The sequence below is a fragment of the Lonchura striata genome, chromosome 1 (genome assembly GCF_050655825.1).
Source record: "Lonchura striata isolate lonStrDom1 chromosome 1, ASM5065582v1, whole genome shotgun sequence".
NCBI classification, from domain to species: Eukaryota; Metazoa; Chordata; class Aves; order Passeriformes; family Estrildidae; genus Lonchura; species Lonchura striata.
In genome coordinates, this window is record NC_140703.1 from 31,410,242 (window position 1) to 31,436,032 (window position 25,791).

The following is a 25,791-nucleotide window of genomic DNA, read 5'->3' on the forward strand; positions in this document are numbered from 1 at the left end:
CCGCGGTGCAATGGCAGAACGGGGCGGGGAGGCGCAGCCGCGCTCGGGCCGCGCCGCGCCGGGGCCGCTGCTCAGTCTGGCGCCGGAGCCGCGGCTGCCCCGCCGCGCCCCATGGCGGCCTCCGCGCAGCCCCCGGTGCCGCCGGCGCTGAGCGCGGAGCAGGCGAAGGGTGAGTGCGGGAGGCTCCGTCTCCCGGGCGGGCCGGCGGCGGGGCGCCCGTGCCGCCCGGCTGGACGCGGGGGGCCGGCGGGCGGCTGAGCGCTCGCGTCTCGCAGCGGTGCTGGCCGAGGTGATCAAGGCGTTCGGGGCGCCCGAGAACGCGCAGCGCATGGAGGAGGCTCGGGACAACGCCTGCAACGACATGGGCAAGATGCTGCAGTTCCTCCTGCCCGTGGCCACCCAGATCCAGCAGGACGTGATCAAGGCCTACGGGTTCAGCAGCGACGGCGAAGGTGGGTTGTTCCCCCGCCGGGCGGGATGCTCCGGGCCCGCCGGGGCAGCGGGGCCTCCCGCCCACCCCCTTTCCTTGCAGGCGTCCTGAAATTCGCCCGGCTGATCAAGTCCTACGAGTCGCAGGACCCGGAGATCGCCAGCATGTCCGGCAAGCTCAAGGCCATGTTCCTGCCGCCCATGACGCTGCCGCCGCACGGGGCCGGCACTGGCGGAGTTGCCGCCTCCTGAGCCCGCGGAGTTCTCCCGGTGCTCCGGCTGGTGCCCTCCTTCCAAGGTGCGGGTCCTGCCAGCGCTGGGAACGGAGCACTTGAACAAGGGAGACGCGGTCCTGGAAGGAATGGGATGTTTCGTGCCCCGCTCGTGTGTCTGCTCGTGAATAAAACGTGTGTTGAAAGTGCCCGTGTTCTATGAATGGCCGTGAGCTCAGCAGTGCTGCTCCCTGCTGCAGAGGCAGGTACAGCAGTGCTCTCTGCATGACACTTGCAACGCTGTTTTGGAAGGCCCAGTATGTGCCATCTTTTGCAAAAAGGTTTGTGCAGAGCCTCAGTGTGAAGCCCGAGGATCCTATATCAGAGTGACAGGTATTAAGCACTTTACAAGGGCAAGCATTTTCAGACTTTCTGTTTGAAGCATACTGGGAAATGCGTCCCTCAACACAATCTAGTGCTGTTCAGCAAGTGTTGTAAATGCCATTGAGGCTCCTGTCCCAGCAGGGTTAGTGCTAATTTACTTCTGCCCCCAGTGCCTGTGGCTGCCTTGTTTTGTGGCTGAATGTGCAATCCAGCACATTATCCTTAGTGCAAAAGGCAGCAGAGAGCTGCAGCAGGGAGTGTCCGAGCGTAGGAGGACTGGACTTGCCCCATTTTGCTGCAGCCTGGATTAGAACAACATAAACAACATACAATTTTTATCTCACGTTTTTTCTTGGACTGCAGAGGGGTCAACCTAGTGGTGCAGCCTTGCTCCTTTGCAATATTTTCTTTCCAGTGTGGTTCAGAGGGACACCAGGGATGTCCGCTTGTAGCCTCCTGCCCTTTGTCCCTGTTGCCATTGGAAGAGTTGAGTTATTTGGCGACAGAAGAGGGGAGAAAAGGGCTGAGCGTGAAGGAGCCAGGCCTGGGAGAGCAGGGAGCCAGGTGTGAGCGAGCTGCGTTCTGTGCTCCCGGTTACAAACCGGGCAGGAATGCAGCCAGCGAGGGCGTGAGCTCAGTGGATGGGAGGCAGGAAGAGCAGTCGGTCCCTTCCGTCTCCATCTACCTCTCCGAGCTTGGCCTTGGCCTTCCCCCACCCCTCTGATTATTCATTAACTACAGTCCAGGAAGTGCTTTGCAAATGGTGAGAATTAAGCCCGCGGCTTGAGGCCTGAGGTTTGCCTGACCTGGAGCTATCAGTCCGCCTGGGAGCGGGCGGAGTTCGGGGTTCGCCGGTGCGCGCCGGGCTCAGGTGAGTCACGGGAGGTGCTGCAGCCGCAAGCAGCGCCGGCTGCTGCTCAGCGCCCCGGCACTCACCGCCATGAGCATCCAGGCCACCTCTCCCCTAGCAAGGTCTTTGATCTCTCCCCCAAGTCCCTTTCAAGATCTTTTCTTGGTAATTCCAATATTGCTTTATTTTCTTTAGTGGGACCCACTTGGTTGAGGGCTGTGGTACTTCCTCCACCAGCTCCTGTCAGTCCTCCATCAGTGGGGATCTGAGAGACAAGACCCTGATGCCATCCCGTGGGTGAGTGCTGTGAATGCTAGTTAGGGCAAGAAAACAAGAGTTGCTGGTGAGAAAAATAAAAATAGCAGCAGTAGGAATCAGACACAAAAGGGAAAACCCCACAGTTTTTAATAGGAGCTGTCTATTAGAGGTAGCCAGAGGGCTGACCCCTCTGGTAGAGGTAGCCAGAGGATTGGAGCTTGCTGTGCTTTACATTTTTCCTGTTGCTCCTTCTCCCTTTGATAATGAGCAAACAGGGTTTGTGATGCCCAGTCTGCTGCAGTTCCTCTGCCACCCTGCAGCTGCAGCATCTCTGAATGGTTTTGCAGAGAGAGATGTCAACTGCCTGGCCTTTAAAATACTAGTCACTCTTTTATTTGCTGCAGTCTATCTAGCCCTTTATGGAACAAAAAGCAGGACATACAATCCTCACAGTCGGTCCAAACAGGTACCTTGCTCTGGAGGCTGCTGTGGAAGGGTGTCAGGAAATGGGATTTGCACTGGCATGACTCTCTGGTAAGAATTTGGGTAACCACAGTGGTCTAGCACTGTGCTGGAGCCCCAAGGCCTGATGGAGAGCATGTGGCTTTGGCAAGTCACAAGAAGATGGTCCATCTGCCCGTCCCCAGGCAGCCTGTGCTCTGCACTAATGCCTGAATTACAGCAGACTTCCGTACAGAACAGCACAACCTCCTGTCTGAAATCATCTCCGTAACACATGCAATGCTCATTCTCAAAAAGGGCTCCAAATTAGCTCCCCCAAAATGTGAGGGAAGCATGGAACAATAAAGTTATTATCTGAGCAAAGGATGCACAGTATAATGGGGAAAGCAATGAATATGATAATAAAGAAAACACCAGCATCTGCTTTTGTAAAGGCAGATATGGTCCTGTAAAACTGGAGGGTTTTGAGGGACTTAGCAAGCTTGTGGTCTGGCCAGTACAGTTTGCTTGGATTTAAAGAATTTGACAAGATTTTCTCATCAAAGTCTTCAAATAAGGCTGAAATCACAACATTAAAAAAAGAAGGTGAAGGTTTTCCTGGGTAAAGAATTATTAGAGAATAGTAAATGGAAGGTGGGAATTAATATCCCATTTTTATAGCAAACGGAAGTCATCACTGGTCAGATCACAGGGGTCTTATCTGAAATACATGCTGTTCAGTATATTCCCAAGTTGCCTGGGAATACAGCTTGGTGAGGTGAGAAAATTGGATGATGATAGAAAGTTATTGAGGATAACAGGGTGGGAGTTGACTTGTGAATAATTTCAGAAAGACCTAATGATTGAGTGGGCAGTAGAACAGGAGATGTAAAGGCTTATGTAAAACAATGTTCATACAGAAAAATAATAGAAAAATTGCATATGCAACAATGACTGTGAACTAATGATAACCTCTCCTTGATTATAGAACTCCATGCAATTGTTAGCTTAGTGCTTGGTTATAGTGAACATCAGAAATCATCACTGTCCATGATTCACCAGCATTTTGGACACCACAGCTCTGTGCCCACCTTCACTCTTACCTCCAAATCAAAATGCCAGAATTGGAAATATCTCTGAGAGGGACAGCAAAGGTGGTCAGAGGTATAGAATAGTTCTCTACAAAAAGAAACCCCTTAGTAGGCCTGGAGTCTTCATCCTGGCAAAGAGTTGAGGATGGATGCAGATGTTTCGGGTCTGTTACCATGAGCAGCTTGGAGCAGGGGGTGAGAAACAGGAATCGCCCAGATTTTTCTTTCTTTACAGCAACCAGGTGTTTAAAAAGAGGCAGGGAGCAGGTTATAAGCAAGTCAAAGGAGGGGGTGTTTCTGTAACTGAGCAATAGAGCTCTTTGCCAAAGGGCACAAAATTTGTTATGCATTTGACAGTTGACTACAAGTAGCTGCTAACAGAGGCTTAGGAAGTAGGAGGGCAAAAGAAACTCTGTGCACAGTCTTTCTCTCTGCTCTTCCTTTGACAACCATTTTGACCTCTGGATTGCCTAGTCCCAGCCCTGCAGCTCCAAAACTAGCTCAGGTGGCTCAGGGCCTGAGTGCTGACAGTGGCCAGGGTGGAGGTTCCTCAGCTGCTCTGGGGACCTGTGGCAAGTGCTGAACCCCCCTGGGGCAGAGCACATGTGCAGTTTCTCCTGATACCTAAGCAGAATTTCCCTTGCTGCAAGTGATGCCTGTTGCCTCTTGTCTTTATGTTGTGTCCCACAAAACAGAACCTGACTCAGCATCTCTAAACCCCCACGTCCCCTTTTAGGTAGTCTCAGAGAAGTGTTAAAGCCCTCCTTAAACATTTTTTCTTCAAGCTGAATAAACCCAGCTTGCTCTCTGCTATGCTCCAGGCTCTTCACTGCATTAGTGGCATTATGCTGGATCCTTTCCAGTTTCTCAGGGCCTTTTTTTTCTTGTAGAATCCAGATGTGTGTCTTTTAATTAGCTATTTCATTTATCTTCTGCTTTAAATTTTGTTACTGTGCTAGCTGTGGCCTGCTTCCCCAAGGGATTTACAAGATGAGGTTCTAACACCTGTGTTGTACTGAAAGCCAAACAGTGTAAGAGTAGTCTCTTTGCTGAAACCTCTTGACCTCTTAATTATATTAAAAAAAGTGATTTAGTGGCTCAGTTATAGTCTTATTATATTTAGTGGCTCAGCTGTTCCATGCTGCAGCCATTTGGGAGAACAACCTTGAAGATACTGACTGATGGCTTCTCTGTGGTGACATTTCCTTCCCTTACTGGTAGTTTTTAATTAGATGGCCCAGATCAAACACACCAGGGCAGCTGTATGCATCCACTCCTTTCCTAAAATGAAAGCAAGCAGAAGCATAAAGTCATCCTATAAATTATGTAATATGGGATTTTTGTCCACAAAAATACTATCAAGAGATTACACTGCACCCTGTGGCTTGTCCTTCTGGAGGATACTGAGTTACATGGGATAAATGCTCTCTCACCCTTTGTTATTCTGGTCTGGGCTCTTTGCTACCTTTTTCTTTCCCTGTTCCCCTTTGTCCAACTAATGTTCAGTTCCTCAGACAGATTTTCTCCTTCAGTGTAGGGTGCAGTGGTGCCTAAGTTTTGGTTTTTGACTGCCTTGGCTTGGTATTTATTCTGCATACTCTAATATGCTTTTGATATTGGGAATTAATTTCTGGGACTGCTCCCTGGAAGTTCAGGCCTTTTCTCCCTTGGCTATAGACAACACTTGTTTCCTGTTCCTGATAGACTGACTTAGGTGCTGTTTTTCTGGTGCAACTTCTACAACTTTGTGCAGAAATTCCCTTGAGTTGGTCTCATGCATTTAAAATGTCCTTGGTTTTTAATATTAGTTCTAAGTCAGTACCTCTGGCTGCCTGCAGCTCACCACACCCCAGCTCACCATGTGCATGAAACCAGAAGCATTTCTAAGGAAGCTGTTGTAGGTGCTTGGGTTGCCTTTCTAGCAATGAAGTTTAGCTTCCCACTCTTCTCTCCTGTACTTCCCTTTGTTGCTGGTTTCTGTCTTGGCCACGAGTTTTTGTCTAGGTCTTAGCTAGCAGCCTGTTCATCTTTTTGCAGGATTTCCCAGTCTGGTGGTGTGTGGGGAAGTCTGCTGCTGCTCGAAATGGGCAAGGCTCTTGCTGTTGCTATTGCTGCTGCCCACACCACACAGGGTAGCTGAGATGGCCCCAGGGAAAAGCCAGGCTCCTTTGCCAGCTGGATTGCACTCTTAGGCCACTGCTTAGCTCCCATTCTTTCACCAGACCTGCAGACCTTGAAGCCAGTGTTGTGGGCAGGGCAGTTGTGGGCCACAGCAGGAAGTAGCTATGTGACTGGAATGATTTTCCTTCTTTTTTTTTTGTACCTGGTTGTCAGCTTTGGCCTCAGTATGGAGTGCTGGGATTTTCAAGGTGCTCAGCTCAGCTCCCTCAGTGCTGTGTGGACTCTCTTTAGGTAGTAGCTGTTTGTCCTGGTCTCTGTCTGCCTTCCTGGGCAGCTGCACCACCCTCTCCCAGCCTTCCCATCCCTTCTGAGCTACTGCTGCCTGTGTCAGTCCCATCCCATGGCAGGCTGGTTTCAGGCAGGCACTGCTGTGCTCAGAACACTGGCCTGGACCTTGAAGCCTGCAGCTCTGGATTCACACGGATTCCCCTCTGTGCCTGTACAGAGCATGTGGGAAATTTGGGACCATTTGTGTTGCTCATTGGCCTTTTGGAAGAAAAGGGGAACAGGGGATGAGCAGAACTGAGTTTTGTGAACATGGCCAGAATCTAAGAAGCATGAGAAGAGTCAGCCCTTGTGTGCTAAAGGCAGAGACCCAAAAATAATAGGGGCTATGGGGAGGAAAGACGCAAAAGGAGAAGCAGAAGTGTATGCAAAGCAGCCTGGGGCTGCGGAGTGGATGGCTCAGAGCGCTTCCTGTTCCCGGAGCCGTGCGTGCCCCGCTGTGTACGGGCTCGTGGCCAGCAGCACTGCACAGCGGGCCAGAGAGCAAGGCACCTGTCCAGGAAAAGGTGGATGGAGAGGGTCTGCATGGACTGACTCAGCTCCAGGAGAAATACATGGCCAGCTCCCAAGAGGCACAGGAACAGTTTGGTGTTGGGTGCCCCGGCACAGACCTCCGACTTCCCTTTCCTTTCCAGCGCAAACTGATTTGTCCTCTGTGTTTTTTGGGTTGCTTTGGTGGCAGCCACTTGGCCGCCTCTTCTTTCTCCCTTCACAATGGTGAGGTAAGAGGGTCTGAGAGGTCTGTGTGTGTAAGGAATGGGACCAGAGAAACAGGATGGATGAGGGCAGGGATGGCCCTGGAAACCATATCTCTAACGGGGACTGTCCCTAGGCTGGGGGAGGCATCAGGCAGGAAGGGATGCTGCTGCTGGATTTCACCTAGGGATGCTGACCGGGGACCATTCTTCACCCTACAAATCTCCACAATAGCGTCTGGCTCTTTTTATTCACTTGGTCTTGCTTTTATTTTCTCTGGTAGGTGGTTTCACCGTGACCTGAGTGGGCTGGAAGCTGAAGCCTTATTGAAGGGACGAGGTGTCCATGGGAGCTTCCTGGCCAGACCCAGTCGGAGGAATCAGGGGGATTTTTCCCTTTCAGTCCGGTAAGTAACTTGGACCCCAGCTTGTCTTTGCAGTGTTACATACACAGATTGTCTAGATCCTTACATGTCCTGTGGCATCTTCTTCATCCTATCTCTTTTCGTTTGAGTTCTCCTCAAACTGTGAAATTACCTCAGCTTCCCAGTATCTTCTAGAGCCTCCCTCACGTTGTCCAAGGAGCTTCTCTTTCCAGTCATCTCCATTCACGGAGATGGTTTGCGCTGGTTCCGTGGTGGGAGGTAGTGCAGGACAATTTTCTACCCCTTTTCCAACCAACTCATTGGACTGGCCTGGGCTTTATTCCACAGGGTTGGTGATCAGGTAACCCACATCCGCATCCAGAATACTGGAGATTTCTATGACCTTTATGGAGGGGAGAAGTTTGCCACCTTGTCAGAACTGGTGGAGTACTACACACAGCAACAGGGCTCGCTGCAGGACAAAGATGGAACCATCATCGACTTGCGATACCCGCTCAACTGTTCTGACCCCACGACAGAGAGGTACGGGGACAGCAAGGCAGCTGCTGTGTTTGTGATTAAATGTTTCATGGCCTCCTTTCTGTCCTGCCTGCATCCTCAGAGCAAATCCTGTAAAAAGTGCCTCCTGCCTTTCTTAACCTCCTATGTGTCCATGGGGGCAGCATCCCCAGGAATAGCTGTGCATACCTTGATCCATCACAGCAGACCTAAGAGGGATCTATTTTTACTTCTGGTTTCCGGTTGCCTTTGCTATTTATATACTGTTTCTGAAAGAAAAGGTTGCGGTGTCCGCTGTGGGTCTACAGTGGTCTGTGGAGGGACACGCTGTGTGCAAGCCCTCAGATTTGCCCCAAACCTCCTTGGTTATTCTAGGCCTGGGTGACTCACGTAGCTGCGAGCAGGACCATGTTCCCCTGCTATTCCTGGCCTGATTAGTCTCCTTCCTGTGCCCACTTTGCATGTGTCTCTGACACCAAGTTCCTAAATCAAATCAGGTGGTTTTGCCCTTGCCTTTTGCTTTCAGGCCCTTTGATGCAGCTGGTGGGGGCTGTCATGCCCTGCTCTGGGGTGGACAAGTCCTTCTTCCTCAGGTCCTCCTTGGGCACCCGGAGGCAGGGAGCAGAGATGCCCTGGGCCGAAACATCAGGGTACACTCCAGCTTGCTCTGGGGTCAGGCTGCAGAGGAGCAGTTCTGCTGCTGGCTGTCCTCTCCAGTCAAGGCCATTGCATCGTGGCCCTGCAGTTTCCTCCCTTCCTCCTGCGGTTGGAAACTTCCCTCCCCCCCTTCAGGCTCTTACGAAAGCTCCTCTCACTCTCTCCCCAAGTGATTTTCCATCACGTGGCTTTGAAGAGCTGGGCTTTGCTGGGGGAGGGAGGAATGGGACCCATTAACCCCCTCCTACCTGTGGGGAGGGGAGGCTGGGAGACCTCTCTGATGGGCAGGAGCGGCCAACCGATCCCAAGGTGGCATCTGAGCACATGGTGGCTGAACAGTTCTCTGAGAGGAGGTTCAGAACTTAGTGACAAACGTGCAGTGAGAGTCACCAGCTGCTTCTTGCAGTGCATGAAGTGAGAGTCAACAAAATTACTTGCTGGGACCAATAACTGTGTGAACCTCTTGCTGTATGTGGAGCAGCCCCTTGCTCTGACCAGATGTAGGGGAGAATGAACGAATGTCCCAGCTGCCTCTGTGACTGGGCTGCAGCCTCCTGAACTCCATCTCAGTTTGTGGGAACAAATAGCCCCCTAACAATGTGAAGTTCACCAGTACCACACCAGGCCTTCCCTGTTAGCTGCTCCATGGAAAGTAAATCCATTCCCACATCCCCATGCCGAGGCAGGGAGCACCTTGGTCAAATGGGGACACTCCTGACTTTGTGCTAGGAGGAGAGAAGGAGCTGCTGAGTGTTTCTATTGAAGACAGAAATGTGCACATGGATCAGCTTGTGGTGCTCACTCCCATGGCCAGGGTGATTGCTGCAGTGTGATGTGCCCAGAGAGTAGGAATTATCCTTTGAGTGAAGAGGTGACTGAGTTTCAGAAAGAGGAGTTGCTGGAGTGGTTCTTTAATGGATCTGATCTCATTACAACCATCTGGGTGCTGCTAAATCTGATGGGAGAGTTTCTGACTTAGCGGGGGCTTATTTTTGTTTCCCTGGTGTTTGAGTTTCCAGAGCCCCTTGCAGCAGTAAGGCAACAATCCCAATAATACTGTGAGGTGCTGAAACCCACAGACTACCCTCTCCCAACTGGTGTTCCAGGCAGAAAGTATCATTTACCTGTGCCTATGTGTGTGTCACAAAGCGGTGCTTTGCCACTGTGTTGTCCGGTACCAGCCTTCTGCTCCCTAGGTCCCTCTGTCTCTGCCTCATCCTTTGCACTTGCCTCTTCTGCCCCGCTCTTCACCTTCTGTCTCATCTGCTGTTCCCAAAATCCTGCTCCTCCTTCCCTCTGTCATTCCTTCTTCTCTGTCTCCTCCTTCCTTTCTTCATCCCTCACCCTTCCCCACTGTTGGTCACTGATGTTCACTCATCAGCTCAAGGGCATCCACTTCCTGCATCTCCACCTCTTTTCTGATCTTCTCTTGTTTTTTTCTTAGGTGGTACCATGGGCATCTGTCAGGCCCTGCAGCTGAGTCACTGCTCCAGGCCAAAGCTACCCCTTGGACTTTCTTGGTGCGGGAGAGCCTCAGTAAACCTGGGGACTTTGTCTTGTCTGTCCTCACTGACCAGCCTAAACCCGGGTCTGATGCTCCAGCTGGGGCAACCGGTGCCTCTGGAACCCGGCTCAAAGTCACACACATCAAGATCATGTGTGAGGTGAGCAGAGGGAGGGCAGGAGCAGAGGCAGTGGTCTGATGGATGTTACCGAAATGGCTGTCACAATTTCTCCTATTTCTTTCATGTGGGATGAGGAGATTCCAAGGAGAGAATGCTACTGGCCTTAAGTGGGATTGGAGGGCAATACACCATCTATGGGCTTTGATCCACTGAGAGCACAGAGCCATGAACTCCGTGTGCTCAGGGCAAACTCCTCTGACCTCCCCAGCAGAGCAAATGCTTTCCTATATGGTGCAGGGTGGTGCCTATGGATCTGCACCCCAGCTTTGCCTTTTTCCTGAGTGTCATCAGCTTTGTTCATGGGACAGGTGGAGAGAGTGGGGGCAGTGCAGCCTGGAGAAAGCTCTGGAGAGATCTTACAGCACCTTCCAGTACATAAAGGAGGCTCCTGAGAAAGCTGGAGAGGGACTTTTTATAAGAGCATAGAGTTATAGAGCAAGGGGGAATGCCTTCAAACTGAAAGAGGGCAGGTTTAGATGGGATAATAGGAAAAACACTTTACTGTGAGGTTGGGGAGGCAGTGGCACAGGTTTCCCAGAGAAACTGTGGATGCCCCATTCCTGGAAGTGTTTGAGGTGAGGCTGAAGAGGGCTCTGGGCAACTCAGTCTAGTGTAAGGTGTCCCTGCCTATGGCAGGGGGCTTGGAATTAGCTACCCTTTATGATGCCTTCCAACCCAAACTATCCCAAGATTCTGTTATGAATGTTATGAGTGAGACATTACACATTCGTCCTCTGTTTAGAATGGACGCTACACAGTTGGAGGTGCTGAGATGTTTGACAGCTTGACAGATCTGGTGGAGCACTTCAAGAAGATTGGAATTGAGGAGATGTCTGGTTCCTTTGTGTACCTGAAGCAGGTAAGTCAGTCTGGTTTCCTGTTTTTTAGGGGCCCTTTCAAGGGACTGATTTGCTGCTTGCTTCTGCTTTATGTCCCTTTCCTTTTTTTCCATGGTGCACAGAGGATAATTTGTTCTCCAGCAGCATCTCTCTCTCACCTGTGTTTTCCCATCCCCAGCCCTACTATGCTACAAGGGTGAATGCTGCTGACATTGAGAACAGAGTGCAGGAACTGAACAAGAAGACAAGTCTGTCTGAGGAGACATCCAAGGCTGGATTCTGGGAGGAATTTGATGTAAGAAACTGCTGGAGGACATTATTTGCCTTTTTGGGAATTCTGTATGGACCACCTCATTCTCCATCCTCAGTTTCTTCCTGTACACAAATTTCCTGTGTCTTGTCAATTTATTTCTGAAAGAAGTGTGTGTTTGGAACCAGTTTCCCTGGGGAATGAGTCTCATCTTTAAGTGAGCCCAGTGAGGTAGAAATGTGCTTTTTTACTCCAAGACAGTAAGGGCACAAGCCTCAGACTTCTCAAGTCTAGGTTTGGTTTTCACTTCTCTGCTCCTAACAGCATGCCCATGTGTCATCAGAGCCACCACTGTGCCTCCTAGTGCCCACCTCCCCTGTCATACATTGTGACCTTGCCGTGACTACTCTTTCTTCTGCTCTCAGAGCCTGCAAAAACAGGAAGCCAAGCACCTGTTTGACCGTCATGAGGGCCAGAGACCTGAAAATAAGAGCAAGAACCGATACAAGAACATATTGCCCTGTGAGTCTTGCTTCTCCACTATAAAAAAAACCAGACAGACAGGCAATGAAGAGCTGTCCATGCCATCCCTGCTTCAGCCCACTCTGTCCTCCAGAGCAGGTTACAGGGTGTATGGCACTGAGGATTTAAGAGCTGATGAGGGAGGTCACAGCCTTTCCCTGTCTTTGAAGGAAGGAGGGAGGGTTGCATGGGATTCATTAGCTTCTGTGGTCCATCACAGAGGCAGAGAAATGGGAGGATGGAGTGAGATTAGTCTGGAACCAGAGAGGGAGAGCTGAGGATATTGGGCACCACTGGGAATCATGACTGAGGTGGCACAGGGCAGTGAGGGTGCTCTGTGTGGCCGTGCATGGAATATCTCATTGCACTGTTCATTCTTTCACTGCACCCCAGTTGATCACTCCAGAGTCATCCTCCAGGGAAGGGACCCAAATATACCTGGATCTGACTACATCAATGCCAACTATGTCAAGGTGAGGTTCTTGAAAGATGGCTGTGTGCTCAAAGCAGGGAAAGGAGTGCTGCTCCTGCAGCCCTCCTGACTCTCCCCTGTCTGCACTCAGAACACCCTGATCAGCCCAGATGAGTGCACCAAGACCTACATCGCCAGCCAGGGCTGCCTGGATGCCACAGTCAATGACTTGTGGCAAATGGTGTGGCAGGAGAACACACGCATTATTGTGATGACAACACGGGAGGTGGAAAAAGGCCGGGTAAGTAGCAGGTTGGAGGTGTATCCTTTCCCTTTCAACCTTTGCTCTGCTTTTTCTCTCTCTCCTGCCTTCTGCCCATCCTCACCCTGCCCTCTCTGCCCACACAGAACAAATGTGTGCCTTACTGGCCAGAGCTGGGCAGCACGAAGGAGTACGGTCCCTACCTTGTGCAGAACACTGGGGAGCACGATGCACTGGAGTACAAACTCCGGCACCTCTGCATATGCCCGAAGGATAACGTGAGTGTGTCTGACCAAGAGCTGCCATCCAACCCCTGGGTCTAACAGCCACCATACACCTAAACCTGGCAACTGCTGGCTGCTGTGATGATGCTGGTGTTTTAGCATGCTTAGGGCTGCTGTTCCCTCCTGGTTTGGGCTGGAATCACACTGGTGAAATCACCAAGAAGTGTGCAGGAAACAGAGATTCTCTCTGGCTTCAGACTCATCTCTCCCTGAGACAGAAGCCAGGGACAGGACTGGGTTGCAATTTTACCAGTGGGGTGCTTTGCTCTTCTCAGGGCAATGCTGTGCGTGAGATCTGGCAATACCAGTACCTGAGCTGGCCTGACCATGGTGTACCCAGTGAGCCAGGAGGAGTCCTCAGCTTCCTCGACCAGATAAACCAGAAGCAAGAGAGTATCCCCAACGCAGGGCCTATTCTGGTACACTGCAGGTTGGTACAGAGGCTGGAGTTTGAACCATCCTCCATTGCTTATCTAGGGTGAGATACAGAAAGTCTGTCCTGCTGCTTCCAGCTGTACCCCAGGACTCGTGAGTGAAGCATATACCACTCCCATATTTGCTTTTTTCTTCTTCGGTACCCCCACACCAAACTCTCTACCTTTCGAACCCATGACTCTTTTGTGGCATTGCTGAATAGCTGCTACAAGAGCCACATGCTTCCCCCCAGAAGCAGCTGTGTTTTGTTTCAGGAGCTGTCTTGCTCTGACCTCTGCTTGTCCTCTCCTTGCAGTGCTGGGATTGGCCGCACTGGGACTATCATCGTCATTGATATGATAGTGGAAACAATCTCCACCAAGGGTAAGAGGACTCAAAATTAACTGGACTACCCAGCAGGGCTTTGTCTTTTAATTTCAGCTGGAGAGGGATGAAAACTATCAGGTGTCAGTGGGAGAAGATCCTGCCATAGCCCTAAGAAAGTTGTTCTGCTGGATCTCTGTACCATATCTGCTTCTTATGGCTTCAGCCTTCCCTGAGCTTTGGCTTTTCCTCCAAGGCCAGACTTCAAAGATACTGAGCAGAGGGGAGAGAGGAGGTCCATACAGGAACAAAAAGTATAGAAGGAGGTGGAAACTTCTTGACTGTCTTCCACTGTGGCTTCTTTTGGTAGAGAACTGGGCGAGAGGGCAGTGAATATGTCCATAAGCTTTTATGGTGCTCCTTGCTAGGGCTGGACTGCGACATTGACATCCAGAAGACCATCCAGATGGTGAGGGCCCAGCGATCTGGGATGGTGCAGACAGAGGCCCAGTACAAGTTCATCTACATGGCCATCTGCCAGTTCATAGAGGCAACCAAGAAAAAGCTGGAAGTTATCCAGGTGAGAGAAAAGGGGCTCTACTGCCCTGCGAGCCCAAGCCCTGCATGCTGCTGGCTCTGAACCCAAGTGCTCTGTTTCAGAAGCTTTAAGTTTACACTTGCATCTATATAGACTACAATGTTGCAGTAAGATCTGTGTCCATGTTTTTCGCTTCTAAGACTTTTAAATTCAGGGGAAAAGTTCATTAGCAGTTCAAGTACCAATCCCTTCTGAACTGCTAGACAGCAGTTACATTTTAATGAAGTCACCCCAACTATGTTCTGAATAACATCACCAAGTGCTGTTTTGTTACAAACTTCATTTAGGACAAGCAAAGACTTTCCTTGCCTTTCCTTCCTCTTTGTCTTTCACATTCCAGTTTTGCAGCTGCATCATCTTTTCCTGCTATTTGATAAGTGGTGTCTTTTCTGGCAGCATGCTGTTTTAATATTCTTTATTCCTGCTTTTTTAATATTCTTTAGCAGAAATTTGAGACTTTTAGGCATTCTAGTGCCTCCAGAGATTTGCTGTCTCTCTGTTGCCTCCTGTAGAAGGCTGTATTTGTACCTGCTGCTCACCTCTGGCAGTGGCAGTGTGCTGAGCCCAGGCACTTCAGCAATCCACCAGCTTCCACTGAGATCCTGGCACAGAGTGGGGCTTAACAGCCAGAACTCTTCCATGGTGCCTCAAACGTATCTCCCAGACCACACTCTTCTAAGCCTGTTTTTCCTCTCCTGCAGTCTCAGAAAGGCAAGCCAAACGAGTGTGAGTATGGGAACATCGCCTACCCCCCTGCAGCGAGGAATGCGCACCCCAAGGTTTCACGAAAACCCTCCAAGTAAGAGCTCACCTGCAGCAGAGACCCAGCTCTGCCTGCCCCTAGCAAGTCTGCCTGCTGGCTTGGCTGGCTTTTTTCACTTCCTCACTTTTTCCCTGGTCTTACAGGCAGAAAGAGGAGTCAACAGTGTATGAGAACTTGGGGAAAAAGGACGAGAAGGTGCGGAAACAACGCTCCTCAGAGAAGAAGCTGAAAGGCTCGCTAAAGAAAAAATAATCCTACATGGCAGGTTTGAACCATGGGGCATTTGAACCTGGGCTGCAGGACTGGAGCTCACATCCCAGCCGGCCTGTCTCGCATTCCTTGCTCTTGGACTGGAACAAAGCCTTCCCCTTCTCTCCTGTACAGCTTTCAGTGCTGTGAACCAGAGCGCTTTCCAGCTCAGCTGACCGACCCCATGGTCCCTTGCCTGTGCAGGCGAGCAAAGTCTCACTGCCCCTCATCATCCATTAGCAGGAAAAGGTCACACCCCTCCTTCCATTGCTCCCTGACCACCAGGGCCCAAACTCACCTTTGCTGTGTCAGCTTCAGTGGATTCTCAGGGAAGGTCATCCCAGGAGCTACATCTCTGCCCACTGCCGTGAGTTAAGAGTTTATCTGTTTGTGTTCCCTGAAGCCTCAGCTTTTCAAGTATGGAGATTTTGGCCTGTTTCAGCTCAGCTCCTCTGCAATTCAACAAGAGACTTCCTCTTTTCTTAATACCAACCTTCTGCCCTTATGCTTTTGCTATCTCATCCTTCACCTGGATGCTGTAAATATATCAAAATTTGATGTGATGGCCAAATTTTTTTCTTTGTTGTAAATAAACTTGTGTTTGACTACCAGGTCCCAAGAGGTTTTAGTCTCAGAGTGTTAGCTGTACTCCTGAGTTCACCTGCAGACCTGCAAAGACTTACAAGAATGGCTCCAGCTTAGTTTTCCTGATTTCCTGTTGCCTTCAGGCTTCTGAACAGAAGCTGTAACTAATTATGGTGGCCCCTTACTGTGAGGCTCAAGTGTTGGTCAGCACGGAAATCTGAGCACTGAAAGTCAGGTGTGGCAAACTGACACAGCTTTTGCACCTAAATTTTACTTGTGTTTTTTTTAATGTGTTAACAGATAAAGCCACAGCTGCTCTGACCTTGTGCTGGTAACACTGCCACTTCCAGCAGCAGCCTGGACCAAAGGTCTCCAGAGCTCCCTTCCCATCATGATTTATACACAATGCACTGGGAGGAAGGAACGCTGCTTGCTGTCATTTGATATGGCAAGAAAGCTGGTTGGAAGCACTTGGAAGACAGAAGTCACTTTGTGAGCAGACCCTCCTTCCATGTGCAGGACTTCAGCTTCCCTTAGCCTGTGAGCCCACAGGCCTGTGTGTCCATTTCCCAGCTGGTTTTGCTATTCCATTGCCACTAGAGGAAGAAACAGGAAAGGGGCAGAAGCAAAAATGGGTGGAGGGACACGTACTGTTTCACTATGCCAGATACCCTCTTTTAAGGAATGGAGAAGGGCTAAAGTCCTAGCCTAAGGAAACACCTACCTTTGCCTCAGACCCCTGGGGTAGCTTCTAAGGCTAGGACCCAGTTGTCTTCCTTCTTAAAAAGTTGCCACAGCCTAAATCAAGGCATACCAAGGGTTAACTTAAACTCTACCTGAAGCTTGAAAAAGAAGACATCTTCTGGAACAAGCTCAGGTTACTAAGAACCTTATTTGTGTTCAAGTCCTTGAGCCTAATGTGTCCATAATGTCCAGTTTACAAAAAAATTAGACTAAACAAGAACTTTTCTGATTGCACATCAAGAAATACAGCACTATCATAAGCAGTCTACTCTTCTTTACATAGGATCTGTTACACACAAATACTTTGGGGTGACTATTTGAGAATGTATTTTCAAAGCTGGTTCAAAGAATTTGTGCTTCCTTGATGCTGCAAGTCAAAATGTATAGGTATTAGTTATAGCTCTGATTACCAGTAAGCTTTAAACCAGGAATCCATAGATTATATCTGTTCCTTTAAACATCTTGTGCTCTGCTTCACCAGAGGAAGAAGTCCCTAAAGGCCTCTCTTCTTCTCTGGAGGGCTCAAGTTGGAGTTGTTTGTAAAAAGAGATGGTTGGTTGTAAATAGACGTGGTCTCAGGGGTGGCTGTCTTGACCATCATGATCATGAAATGGATGAGTTTAAAATCCTAGTGATAGGAGAAAAACTGTAAGTAAAGCTACTTCCCCGGTCCTGGGGAGAGCAGACTCTAGGCTGCAGGGAAGCAGTTAGTAAGGTCCCCTGGGAATCTGCTTTAGAGGGTAGTGGGGTACTTAAAAGCTACTCACTTTTTAAGGGGGCTCTTTTCAAGAGCACAGGAGCAGGCAATTACAAGGTGTCAGAAGTCTAGCTAGTGAGCTGAAGGCTGGCTTGGCTGAGCAAGGATCTCCTTCTGCAATTTTGCAGAAAGTGTGAAGGACAGATTATGCAGGGGGACAGACATGTTCCTTTCCACTCTAGGGAAAAAAAGCCCAAGCTTGGGTTGAAGCTGGCTGGTACTATGGTGGGTAACAACAAGCATTTTTAAGTATGTTAAGAGCAGAAGGAAGACTAAAGGTGTGTCACTGCATGAGGTGGGTCACCTCATCACCGAACAGTGATGAAGCAGAGACATTTAATGCTGCCTTTGCTTCTTTGACACTGGTGATGGGGGGTGTCTGGAGCCCTGGGCTGGATGGCCATGCCTGGGGAAACGATGAGTTCCTGGCTGACTTGGAAATTGTATGGGATTTGCTGCTGCAACTGAATGCACATAGGTCTATGGGGCCCAGTGGGATTCCTCCCAGGGTATTGAAGAGCTGGCCAATGTAACTGTGAGACCCCTTTCACTTATTAATCAACAGCCTTGGGAATCCGTATAAGTTGACATGGAGGCTGGCAAATGTTTTCCCAATTTTCAAGACTGGCAAGAAGGAAGATCTTGGTAATTACAGGTCAATCAGTCTCACTCTGGTGCCTGGTAAAACTGTGGAGAAAATTAGTCTGGAAGCTATAAAGAAAAAGACTTGCAAGACAATGCAGTCGTTGATCAAAGTGCACAAGTTCTTGAAGGGAAAGTAATGCCTTACCAATTAATAAGCTTTCACAACAAGGCTACCCACCTAGTAGTCAAAGTGAAGGGAGATATGTTTTTTTCTTTGTTATTTTGGCAAAGCTTTTGATAGTGTCATCATATCCCTCTGGACAGCGTTCAGCATACAGCCAGATGTGTACATGATTTCATCCACATAAAACTGAACAAGAACAAATGCCAGATTCTGCACCCGGAGTGCTGTAATCCTGGGTGTGAATATAGACTGAAGGATGAGACTGGGGTGCAGCCCTGCAGAAAAGGCTCTGGGCATTTTGAGTGATGGCAGGCTCTGCCAGGTGTGTTATGCTGGGGTTCGCTAGGCACAGAATAGTTAACTGGCCAGAGAAGCGAGGGCCCCACTGCACTCAGGTCCAGCCTCACCATTACTGTGTGCAGCTTTATGCTCTACAATACAAGGATACAAAACTATTATACTGTATCCAAAGGAAGGCAACGAAGACAACAAGGAAATGTGTAACTTAGGAGGAGCTGAGGATACAAAGTTAGTTCAGTGTGGAGAAGACCAAGGGCTGACCTAACACCTCCTCATCAGGGGCGGCAGAAGGGTGGTGCTGGTATCTTTTCTTTGGTGTTCAGCAACAGGACACAGGGAATGGCTTAAAGCTGCACAGGTGGAAGTTCAGGTTGGATATCAGAAAAAAGAATAATTTACAGACTGGACAAGCTCCCCAGGAGAGCAGTCATGACCCTGAGTCTGTCTCTGTTCAAGATGTGTTTAGACAATTCTCTCACCTGAAGTTTAACTTCTAGGTTGCCCTGGACTTGATCCTTGTGAGCTCCTTCCAACTCAGGACATTCTGTGATGCTGTGATAACCTCAAAGTCCTACATCTTAGTATAGGGCAGCTCAGAGAAACAGCAAAGAAGCTACCCCTACAGAACACAAGATCTTGTGGTTTAAACACAAGCAAAGGAGAGTTTAGTCAGTGGAGGACTCCTCCTCTTTTCAGCCAGGAAAGCAGAGAGGGGAAAAAGCCTGAGGTGTAACAATGGAGGCCAGAACACAACATAGAGATGCTTCTGTGACCTGGAAAAGCAGGTAACTTACCCTCATCTGCAGCCCTTATAGGCAGCTAAGGAACCAGCCCTGGTCACCCCCACAGCTGTTTGAGTATCCAAACATCTTTCTTCTCTCCCTACACTGTGATGATCTGCCAGTGACCACAAGTGTATTTCTTTCTTTTGTTCCTTTCCTTTCATCATCCTCATCCTAATTTCAACCAAATAAAATCTCTGTTCCCCCTCCCACTACATAAAATAACAATTTTTTTTTTCCATGCACTAAGCACACTTAGACACAATAAAAATTTGGTTGGGTTGCTTTTTTTTTTTTTTTTTTTTTTTTTAATTTTTACAAATATCTGAAAGCATCACTGAGCAGTGACACAAGTAAGATATTCCAGCAGTGATAGGCACCCAATGAATGGCATTGTCCTGAATTCAGTCCCAGGTTCTCTTGGGATCAAGAGTGAAAGAGAAACAAAATTGACTAGAAAAAAAGCCTGGTGCTGATGGCAGAAGAACTCCCTCACTTGGCCAAAAAATAATTTGATATCCTACATAAATCTAAATATTAATGAAGATTAGAGGCAAATATCCACGTGGGTTAATACCAGTAAGCCCCTTCACCCCATCTCCAAATTTAACTGGTGGGATGAGGAAGGAATTACAGCTGCCTAGAGGCACAGCTCATTCCTGCAACTGAATCACCACAGATGGAGCAGGGGCATGGGGACAAAATCTGGCTACTGGATTAAAAACTTCATAGTGAGGACAAACAATACTAGTGGAGGGAGTTCAAAGATCCTCACTCTTATCTTCTGCTGGTCAGCGACGCTGGTTCTAGAAATGTTCAGCTTCTTTCATTTCTTCCCTTTGAGTAGGAGACTGTCACTGAAAGGGAGACAGAAGGCAGTCATCAGCCCAGAAAGTACAAGCAAAGCTGTACCAGCTCCTCAGTATGGATTCTGAGGTATCGGGTGTCACACCCAAAGGATCTGGACTTTCAAGCCCTTTCTTTTAGGCAGGTGGATTTTCTCCCAAAGATCCTTAAATCTTCTAGAACAAATATGACAGAATCAGGTCCGTGGTGAGGAAGAAGGATGTTATAATCAAAGATCCCAGAGAAAAGAAACCAACTCTGGTTTCCCTTCTCAGTTCTGAGAAATCTAAGCTTTTAGCTGCATCCTGTTAGCTCAGCTGGCACTGCCTTTTTCAGTAAACACTGGACAGCTTAGGCAAAGCCACCAAACTCCTGACAGCTCTGAAAGCAGGAAATGGGGTGTTCTTGCATGAACTGGAAAGCTTTTGGAGAATACCAAAAGTGTCTTCCTTAGATATCATCAGCCCAAACCACTACAAATTCCCAAGATCTTTTGCCTGCCTCCTTATAGCCCTGTTTGCCATAACCACAGGATGCCCTGTACATGTGATGTCTCAGAGAAGGCTCCACAGTTACTTCTGCCTTTCCCATGCAAGGTTCCTTATGAGGCACACACGGAGTTCCAACTACTACACACTCCATGTATATGTTTCTGTGGTTCCCTGCAAGGAAACCTTCAAGTTTCACATCACAAATGGGGACTGAGGTAGAGACTGGAATAAACTTGCTGGGGCCAAAATGGCCCAGGCCAGAAACATCTCAGGCACCAGGAAACAGCAACATCTGGTTCCAGTACTAACAAAAGGATCAAAATGTACAGTGCCTTACCTTCCTCTGTGTCAGCAGATGCAGCAAGGGGTGGAAGGTGGGAAAAAAAGAAAAAAGTAAAAAGAGTAAATTGATGAGATTTAACAAAAATCCCCATTCCCAAAGGAGCCTGCTTCCTACTTGGCTGTATCCCCTGGCATCAGGCTCCCCTCAGAAAAAGATCCTGAGAGCTCCAGAAAGGGGAGCAGCTTCCAAGGTATGGTGCAGACAAACCCAGGCACCCAGCCCCTTTACCTGGTGAAGCCCTCATCCTGCAGGTTCAGTACCAAGTTATCTGCTGTGAGATACACACGGTTTTGTGAGGCAGCAATCTGAAACAGAAATATAATACAGACATGGCATCAAGGACTAAAAATGCACATGGAGGAACAGCATAGGAACCTATCTCCCCATTCAGATACAGCACTCTTGTTTCATTTAAGACCTCATTTAAATCAATACAATTCCCCAAAACAACTCCCTACTTCCTGACTTCCCATCCCAGAGCCATCAGACTTTCTAAAAGAAGTGCTCATTCTGTGTCTCTGTCACAAAGACCTTTGATCCCACATTTATCTGTCCCCCTTTCTCAGCTGCGGGTAACCAGAAGCTTTTGGTGGCTGCAGCTGAGGGTGGGTGATGGAATCTGATGTGGATCTGGCCTTGTCATATGGAGGGCATGAACTCTGAGCCCCATATCTAACTGCAGATCCTTGCTAAGTCTTAAGCTCTACTTGAGCAGAGAAGGGCTGGGCAGGAACAAAGATCAGGACAGGGCAGATCACATTCGCCTTAAATTCATCATGTGGCCACTGGGCTGGGGGGACACAAGGACTGCAGAAGGGCAAAGGGAATTCTGTGCCCAAATGCTCACCGTTTTTGAGATGTTTTGAGCAGCTCGGATCTTACGTAGCTTGATGTAGCCTGGATTCCTGCTGAGAGCTTCCCCAAGGTACAAGGGAACAAAAGTTAAAGAAAATTCCGCAAAGAGAAGCTGCTTACCCTCAAGGAATTCCTCCTAAGCCATATTAAAGAACATCTTAGTGGGTAAAAAGCAATCTCTATCCCAGTAGCATGGGCCTTTGGGCAGGCATGTTTTCACCTGCCCAGACGAAGAACATTATGGATTACGGTCACACACAGCCAATAAAAGTCAAACTTTACAACAAGGAGTGCAGGCCCACAGCCTCCTCTGCTCTGTAACCTCAGACAAACCTCACTCCAGCCGACTGCAGAAGGGGGAAAAAGGACAGTGACCTACTTGAAGCCATCATCCGATCACAGTCCCCTAAGCATGAGACCAGTGTGACAGATTCTCAGGACTCTCAAGCTCACAAGCCACATCCCACTAAATCTCCCAAAGCAGGATATCATCTTGGCAGCTGTTGCTTCCCCCTCAGCCTGGACTATCTTCTGCTTCTGCTCCTGCTTGGCCTTCTCCACCAAGAACTGGGCGCGCTGTGCCTCCTGCTGGGCTGAAGGGAGAAGAGACACAGGCATTGGAGCCACGCTGTGTCTTCCATCAAAACCTGAGAGCTGAGGCCCAGGGGCTCTGCTTCCCAAAGAACTGGTAACATTCCAGGACCACATCCAAATACAAAACAAATCTGAGAGCACTTTATCTTTTCTTGAGTAAAACCCACAGCACCCAGACCCTCCACACGTAACCCCCACAGTGAGTGACAGCGTCCCAGTCTGAAGAGGAACCTTAGTTTTGGGAACTCAGTCCCTCTGATGGTCTAGCCCATTAGCTACGGCTTTCTGGTAACACTTGCAAAATAAACCCTGTTACTAAGGAGGCTTAGAGATTTGTAACCCTCTGCCTGTACTCATACAGTGGCACTGCCATGACACACTAGCCCAAATTCCACTTCACTGCTTAATAACTCCATGGAAAGGCACCAATGGAACTCACCCACTTGCTTAGCCTCCACAGCAGCTGTGTATTCACGACTGAAACTGAGCTCTGTGATAGCCACATCATCCAGGATGAGGCTGAAATCCTTGGCTCTCTCTGTCAGTTCTCGCCTAATGAGCAAAGACACCTGAAACACAAACACAGCAATAGAGTTCTACCAAGCACAGGGTGTTTCTCACTTCCTGAGCACTCCAAAAGCAAAGCACAACTGCTCTTCACAGTGTTGGGAGAGATATTCCCCAACCCAAACTCCAAACCATGGACGTCAACACCACCGTGTCTACAGCCAAAAAAAGCATATTCAAAACTCTATTACAGCTCATCTACAGTTACTACTAAACTGTTCTACACAAGTAACACTGTGAAAGTAAAAAACCTTGAAAGTGTCTTTTGCTTTCACATCCAGTTCCATAGTTCCCACAGTTCTGGCAATAAGCATTTCTTTATCCACCTGGATTTGCCACTGTTTGCTGGCTGTGCTTTCATAACTGTACTCCAACACAAAAAAAGAAATGACCACATAGTTTTTTTAACCTATATCAGATCTCTTAATTACAGTAACTACTTGTCTAGTGTAGCAACTCCACTTTTTTCGGCTGCTTTGGGTGGGTGTTGCTGTTTGATACTTTGATTTATTCTACACTTACTTCCCAGCACCTCTTTCAAGCAGCCTGACAAGTCCTGCACCAAATATTGACTTAAACAGAAACTATTGCTACAATATCACATGCTTGGCCAATTGACCATTTGCTTTTACTTTTAGTGCAGCTGTTTCTGAGCAGAACTCTAAATAGTGACAGAAAACTTTCCTGTGTGAACTGTCAGTGCACAACTACATTAAGTCACTTAATTTTTTTCTATCAATCCGTTCAATACCATATCACTTTAGAATAACAAGCACTAGATGGATACATGACAAGATAAATGCAATTCAGTTTGTTCCAAAATTTCTGAGATTAAACAATGATTCTTATCTGAGATCACAGATGCTTAACAGCCTTTGCTTCCAGCACAGCTGAAACCCTCACACAGATATTCTTTGCTGTCTCATCCTCTCCACACACTCTCTTTCTACATGAAGACTAACAAATCCCTCCAGTGCACTCCATGTGGGTGAGCACAAAAAGCTGAAGCCCCTCACCAGGGGGATACAGGTCACTTCTTATAACAAAACCAGGACACCCAGCTTCACTCTTTGGTTCTTTTGACACAGATCAGAGATACAGTCTCTGATAGCTGAAAGATGCTTTGTATTTCATCCAACAGCTTTTCCTCTTCAACACCCTCCTGGTCCTGCAGGACATCCTCTAAAACCTTTTACAACAAGACCAGCACCTCCTCTCTGCGCCAGCTGCTGTAGGGGATGAGAGCTCTCAGAATCCCTGGCAATCAAACTATTAGAATACAAGCTTCCACAAACAGGCATTTTTAAGCTAGGTAATTCTAATATTTTGCAACACTCCCCCAGAGGACACTCTCCCACTCTAAGCTTTTTCTAATCAGTGCCTGCAGAGAGGGTGCCAAGACAACTGAGCCAGGTTCTTCTCAGAGATGTCAAACAACAGGACAAGAGGCAATGGGCAGAAACCAGAACACAGGAAGCTCCACCTGGACAGGAGGAATAACTTCTTACTGTGCAGGTGACAGGGCACTGTAACAGGCAGCCCAAAGAGCTTGTGGAGTCTCCCTCACTACAGACATTCAAGAACCATCTGAATGGAACCCTGTGCCATGTGCTCTGGGATGACCTGGCTTGAGCTGGGAGGCTGGAGCAGATGACCCACTGTGGTCCTTCCAGCCTGGCCCACTCTGTGACTGCAAACAGAAGTTATACATGACTCTTCTGAAGCATCCACCACTGACAGGTTAGTGCTCTGTTAACTGCTCATTCCCACTGTTTCTCAAATTGTTCAAAACCGTTTCATTTGCTCTGACAGTCATTCCAAGGTCTGTATTTTTAAAGCCAGTTCCACAGACACCTGTGGACCGTGAAGCAAACCAGCTCACCCTTAGTGTTACATTCTGGTGCAGTTTTGCACTCTGTGCACCAACAGACCCACTTCCCTCCTCTAAAGCTGCTGACACAGCATTTGTACCTGCACTGAAATCAAGCTGTACGTGGGACACGCTTCCCACGTGGATGCAGTACCCCCAGCTGAACACAGCCACCCTTCCTGCACCTGCCACATGGCTCCCCCGTCAAGGCTGCCGCGGCAGGGCTCACCTGGGCCCTCTGTGTGATGAGCTGCGAGGCGTTGAACTTGGCCACGACGCTCTTGAGCACCTCGTTGACGATGGAGGGCAGCACACGCTCCTCGTAGTCCAGCCCCAGGCGCTGGTACATGCTGGGCAGCTCGGCCGCGTTGGGCCGCGTCAGCACCCGCAGCGAGATGTTCACCATCTGCAGGTCTGCGGGGACAGCAGCGCTCAGGGCCGCGGGGCGGCTGCACAGCCCCTCCCTGGCAGCAACGGGACAAGGAGCAGGCAGCACCGACTGGGAGAGGGACACTTGGGCTGGGAATTGGGACGAAATCCTTTACGGTGAGGGCGGGGTGACACAAGCTGTCCAGGGAAGCTGCGGATGCCTCAGCCCTGGAGGTGCTCGTGACCAGGTGGGATGGGGCTTTGAGCAGCCTGGGCTGGTGAAAGGCGTCACTATCCGCGGCAGGAAATTGTGACTGAACGATTTTTAGGGTCTATTCCAAGCCCTTAACATTCCGTAATTGTCTGAAAAGCGCCTCCACTATGGCGGAGCTCCTGTCCTGTGCTCCCCACCCCGTGGCCCCTCCGTCTCACCTTTGGAACCAGTGGGGGAGGAGATTTTCCGCGGCCGCGCTCGGATGTCGTAGATGATGGGGTACTGGAACCAGGGGATCCTGCGGGAGCGGAGCCGCGTTAGGGGCGAGGGCCCCGCCGGGCCGGGGGGCCGGGGGGGCCGGGCCCTACCTGAAGTGCAGCCCCTCGGCCAGGATGGTGTCCTGCTGCACGCCGCCGATGCGGTTGAAGAAAATGGCGCGCTGGCCGCCCTCCACTGCGGGGAGAGAGCGAGGCTTTGGTCAGCGTGGACAGCGGCCGCGAAGGCTCCGAGGGGCTGGGGGGGACCCCACTCACCAATGAAGACGGACTCTCGCACGCCGTAGGCCAGGGCGCCGGCGCCCAGCAGCAGCTTGAGCGCGGTGCCGACGCCGCGGGGCCCGGTCGGCAGCCGCCCCGCCAGGTCCTTCAGGTTCTGCGCCATGGCCGCCCCGCCGCCGCCCCCGCCGGGAAGGACACCGGAAGGAGCGACCGCCGTGCCGCTCCGGCGGGAAACCGCG

The 25,791-nt window shown here is 49.5% G+C and overlaps 3 protein-coding genes across 6 annotated transcripts; 2 read left to right on the plus strand and 1 right to left on the minus strand.

Moving 5' to 3' along the window:
• The first annotated feature begins 45 nt into the window (after positions 1-45).
• Positions 46-850, plus strand: C1H12orf57 (chromosome 1 C12orf57 homolog). Its single transcript, XM_021549128.3, has 3 exons — positions 46-169; positions 276-452; positions 533-850. Exons 1-3 carry the CDS (start codon positions 112-114, stop codon positions 679-681), a joined length of 384 nt encoding a protein of 127 aa, XP_021404803.1. The 5' UTR covers positions 46-111; the 3' UTR covers positions 682-850.
• Positions 851-1,755: 905 nt separating this feature from the next.
• On the plus strand, positions 1,756-15,588 carry PTPN6 (protein tyrosine phosphatase non-receptor type 6). Of its 3 annotated transcripts, XM_085573230.1 has the most exons (17): positions 1,756-1,896; positions 2,071-2,172; positions 7,111-7,233; positions 7,540-7,734; positions 9,812-10,031; positions 10,795-10,911; positions 11,070-11,186; positions 11,567-11,663; positions 12,057-12,136; positions 12,227-12,376; positions 12,484-12,615; positions 12,897-13,051; positions 13,352-13,419; positions 13,788-13,939; positions 14,659-14,756; positions 14,864-14,985; positions 15,105-15,243. In XM_085573230.1, exons 2-16 carry the CDS (start codon positions 2,159-2,161, stop codon positions 14,970-14,972), a joined length of 1,827 nt encoding a protein of 608 aa, XP_085429356.1. In that variant the 5' UTR covers positions 1,756-1,896; positions 2,071-2,158; the 3' UTR covers positions 14,973-14,985; positions 15,105-15,243. The 3 variants fall into 3 exon arrangements, with proteins under 3 accessions (XP_085429356.1, XP_021404788.1, XP_021404790.1); XM_021549113.3 differs by having other exon boundaries at positions 14,864-15,588; XM_021549115.4 differs by lacking the exons at positions 1,756-1,896; positions 2,071-2,172 and adding an exon at positions 6,506-6,853 and having other exon boundaries at positions 14,864-15,588.
• A 3,603-nt stretch (positions 15,589-19,191) lies between these two features.
• On the minus strand, positions 19,192-25,742 carry PHB2 (prohibitin 2). 2 transcript variants are annotated; one of them, XM_085573274.1, is made up of 9 exons: positions 25,589-25,742; positions 25,424-25,508; positions 25,274-25,353; positions 24,702-24,886; positions 22,475-22,604; positions 21,931-22,034; positions 21,434-21,511; positions 20,815-20,891; positions 19,192-19,763 (listed from the first exon to the last, which is right to left on the minus strand). In XM_085573274.1, exons 1-9 carry the CDS (start codon positions 25,713-25,715, stop codon positions 19,733-19,735), a joined length of 897 nt encoding a protein of 298 aa, XP_085429400.1. In that variant the 5' UTR covers positions 25,716-25,742; the 3' UTR covers positions 19,192-19,732. The 2 variants fall into 2 exon arrangements, with proteins under 2 accessions (XP_085429400.1, XP_077637385.1); XM_077781259.2 differs by having other exon boundaries at positions 20,581-20,891.
• Positions 25,743-25,791: the final 49 nt, after the last annotated feature.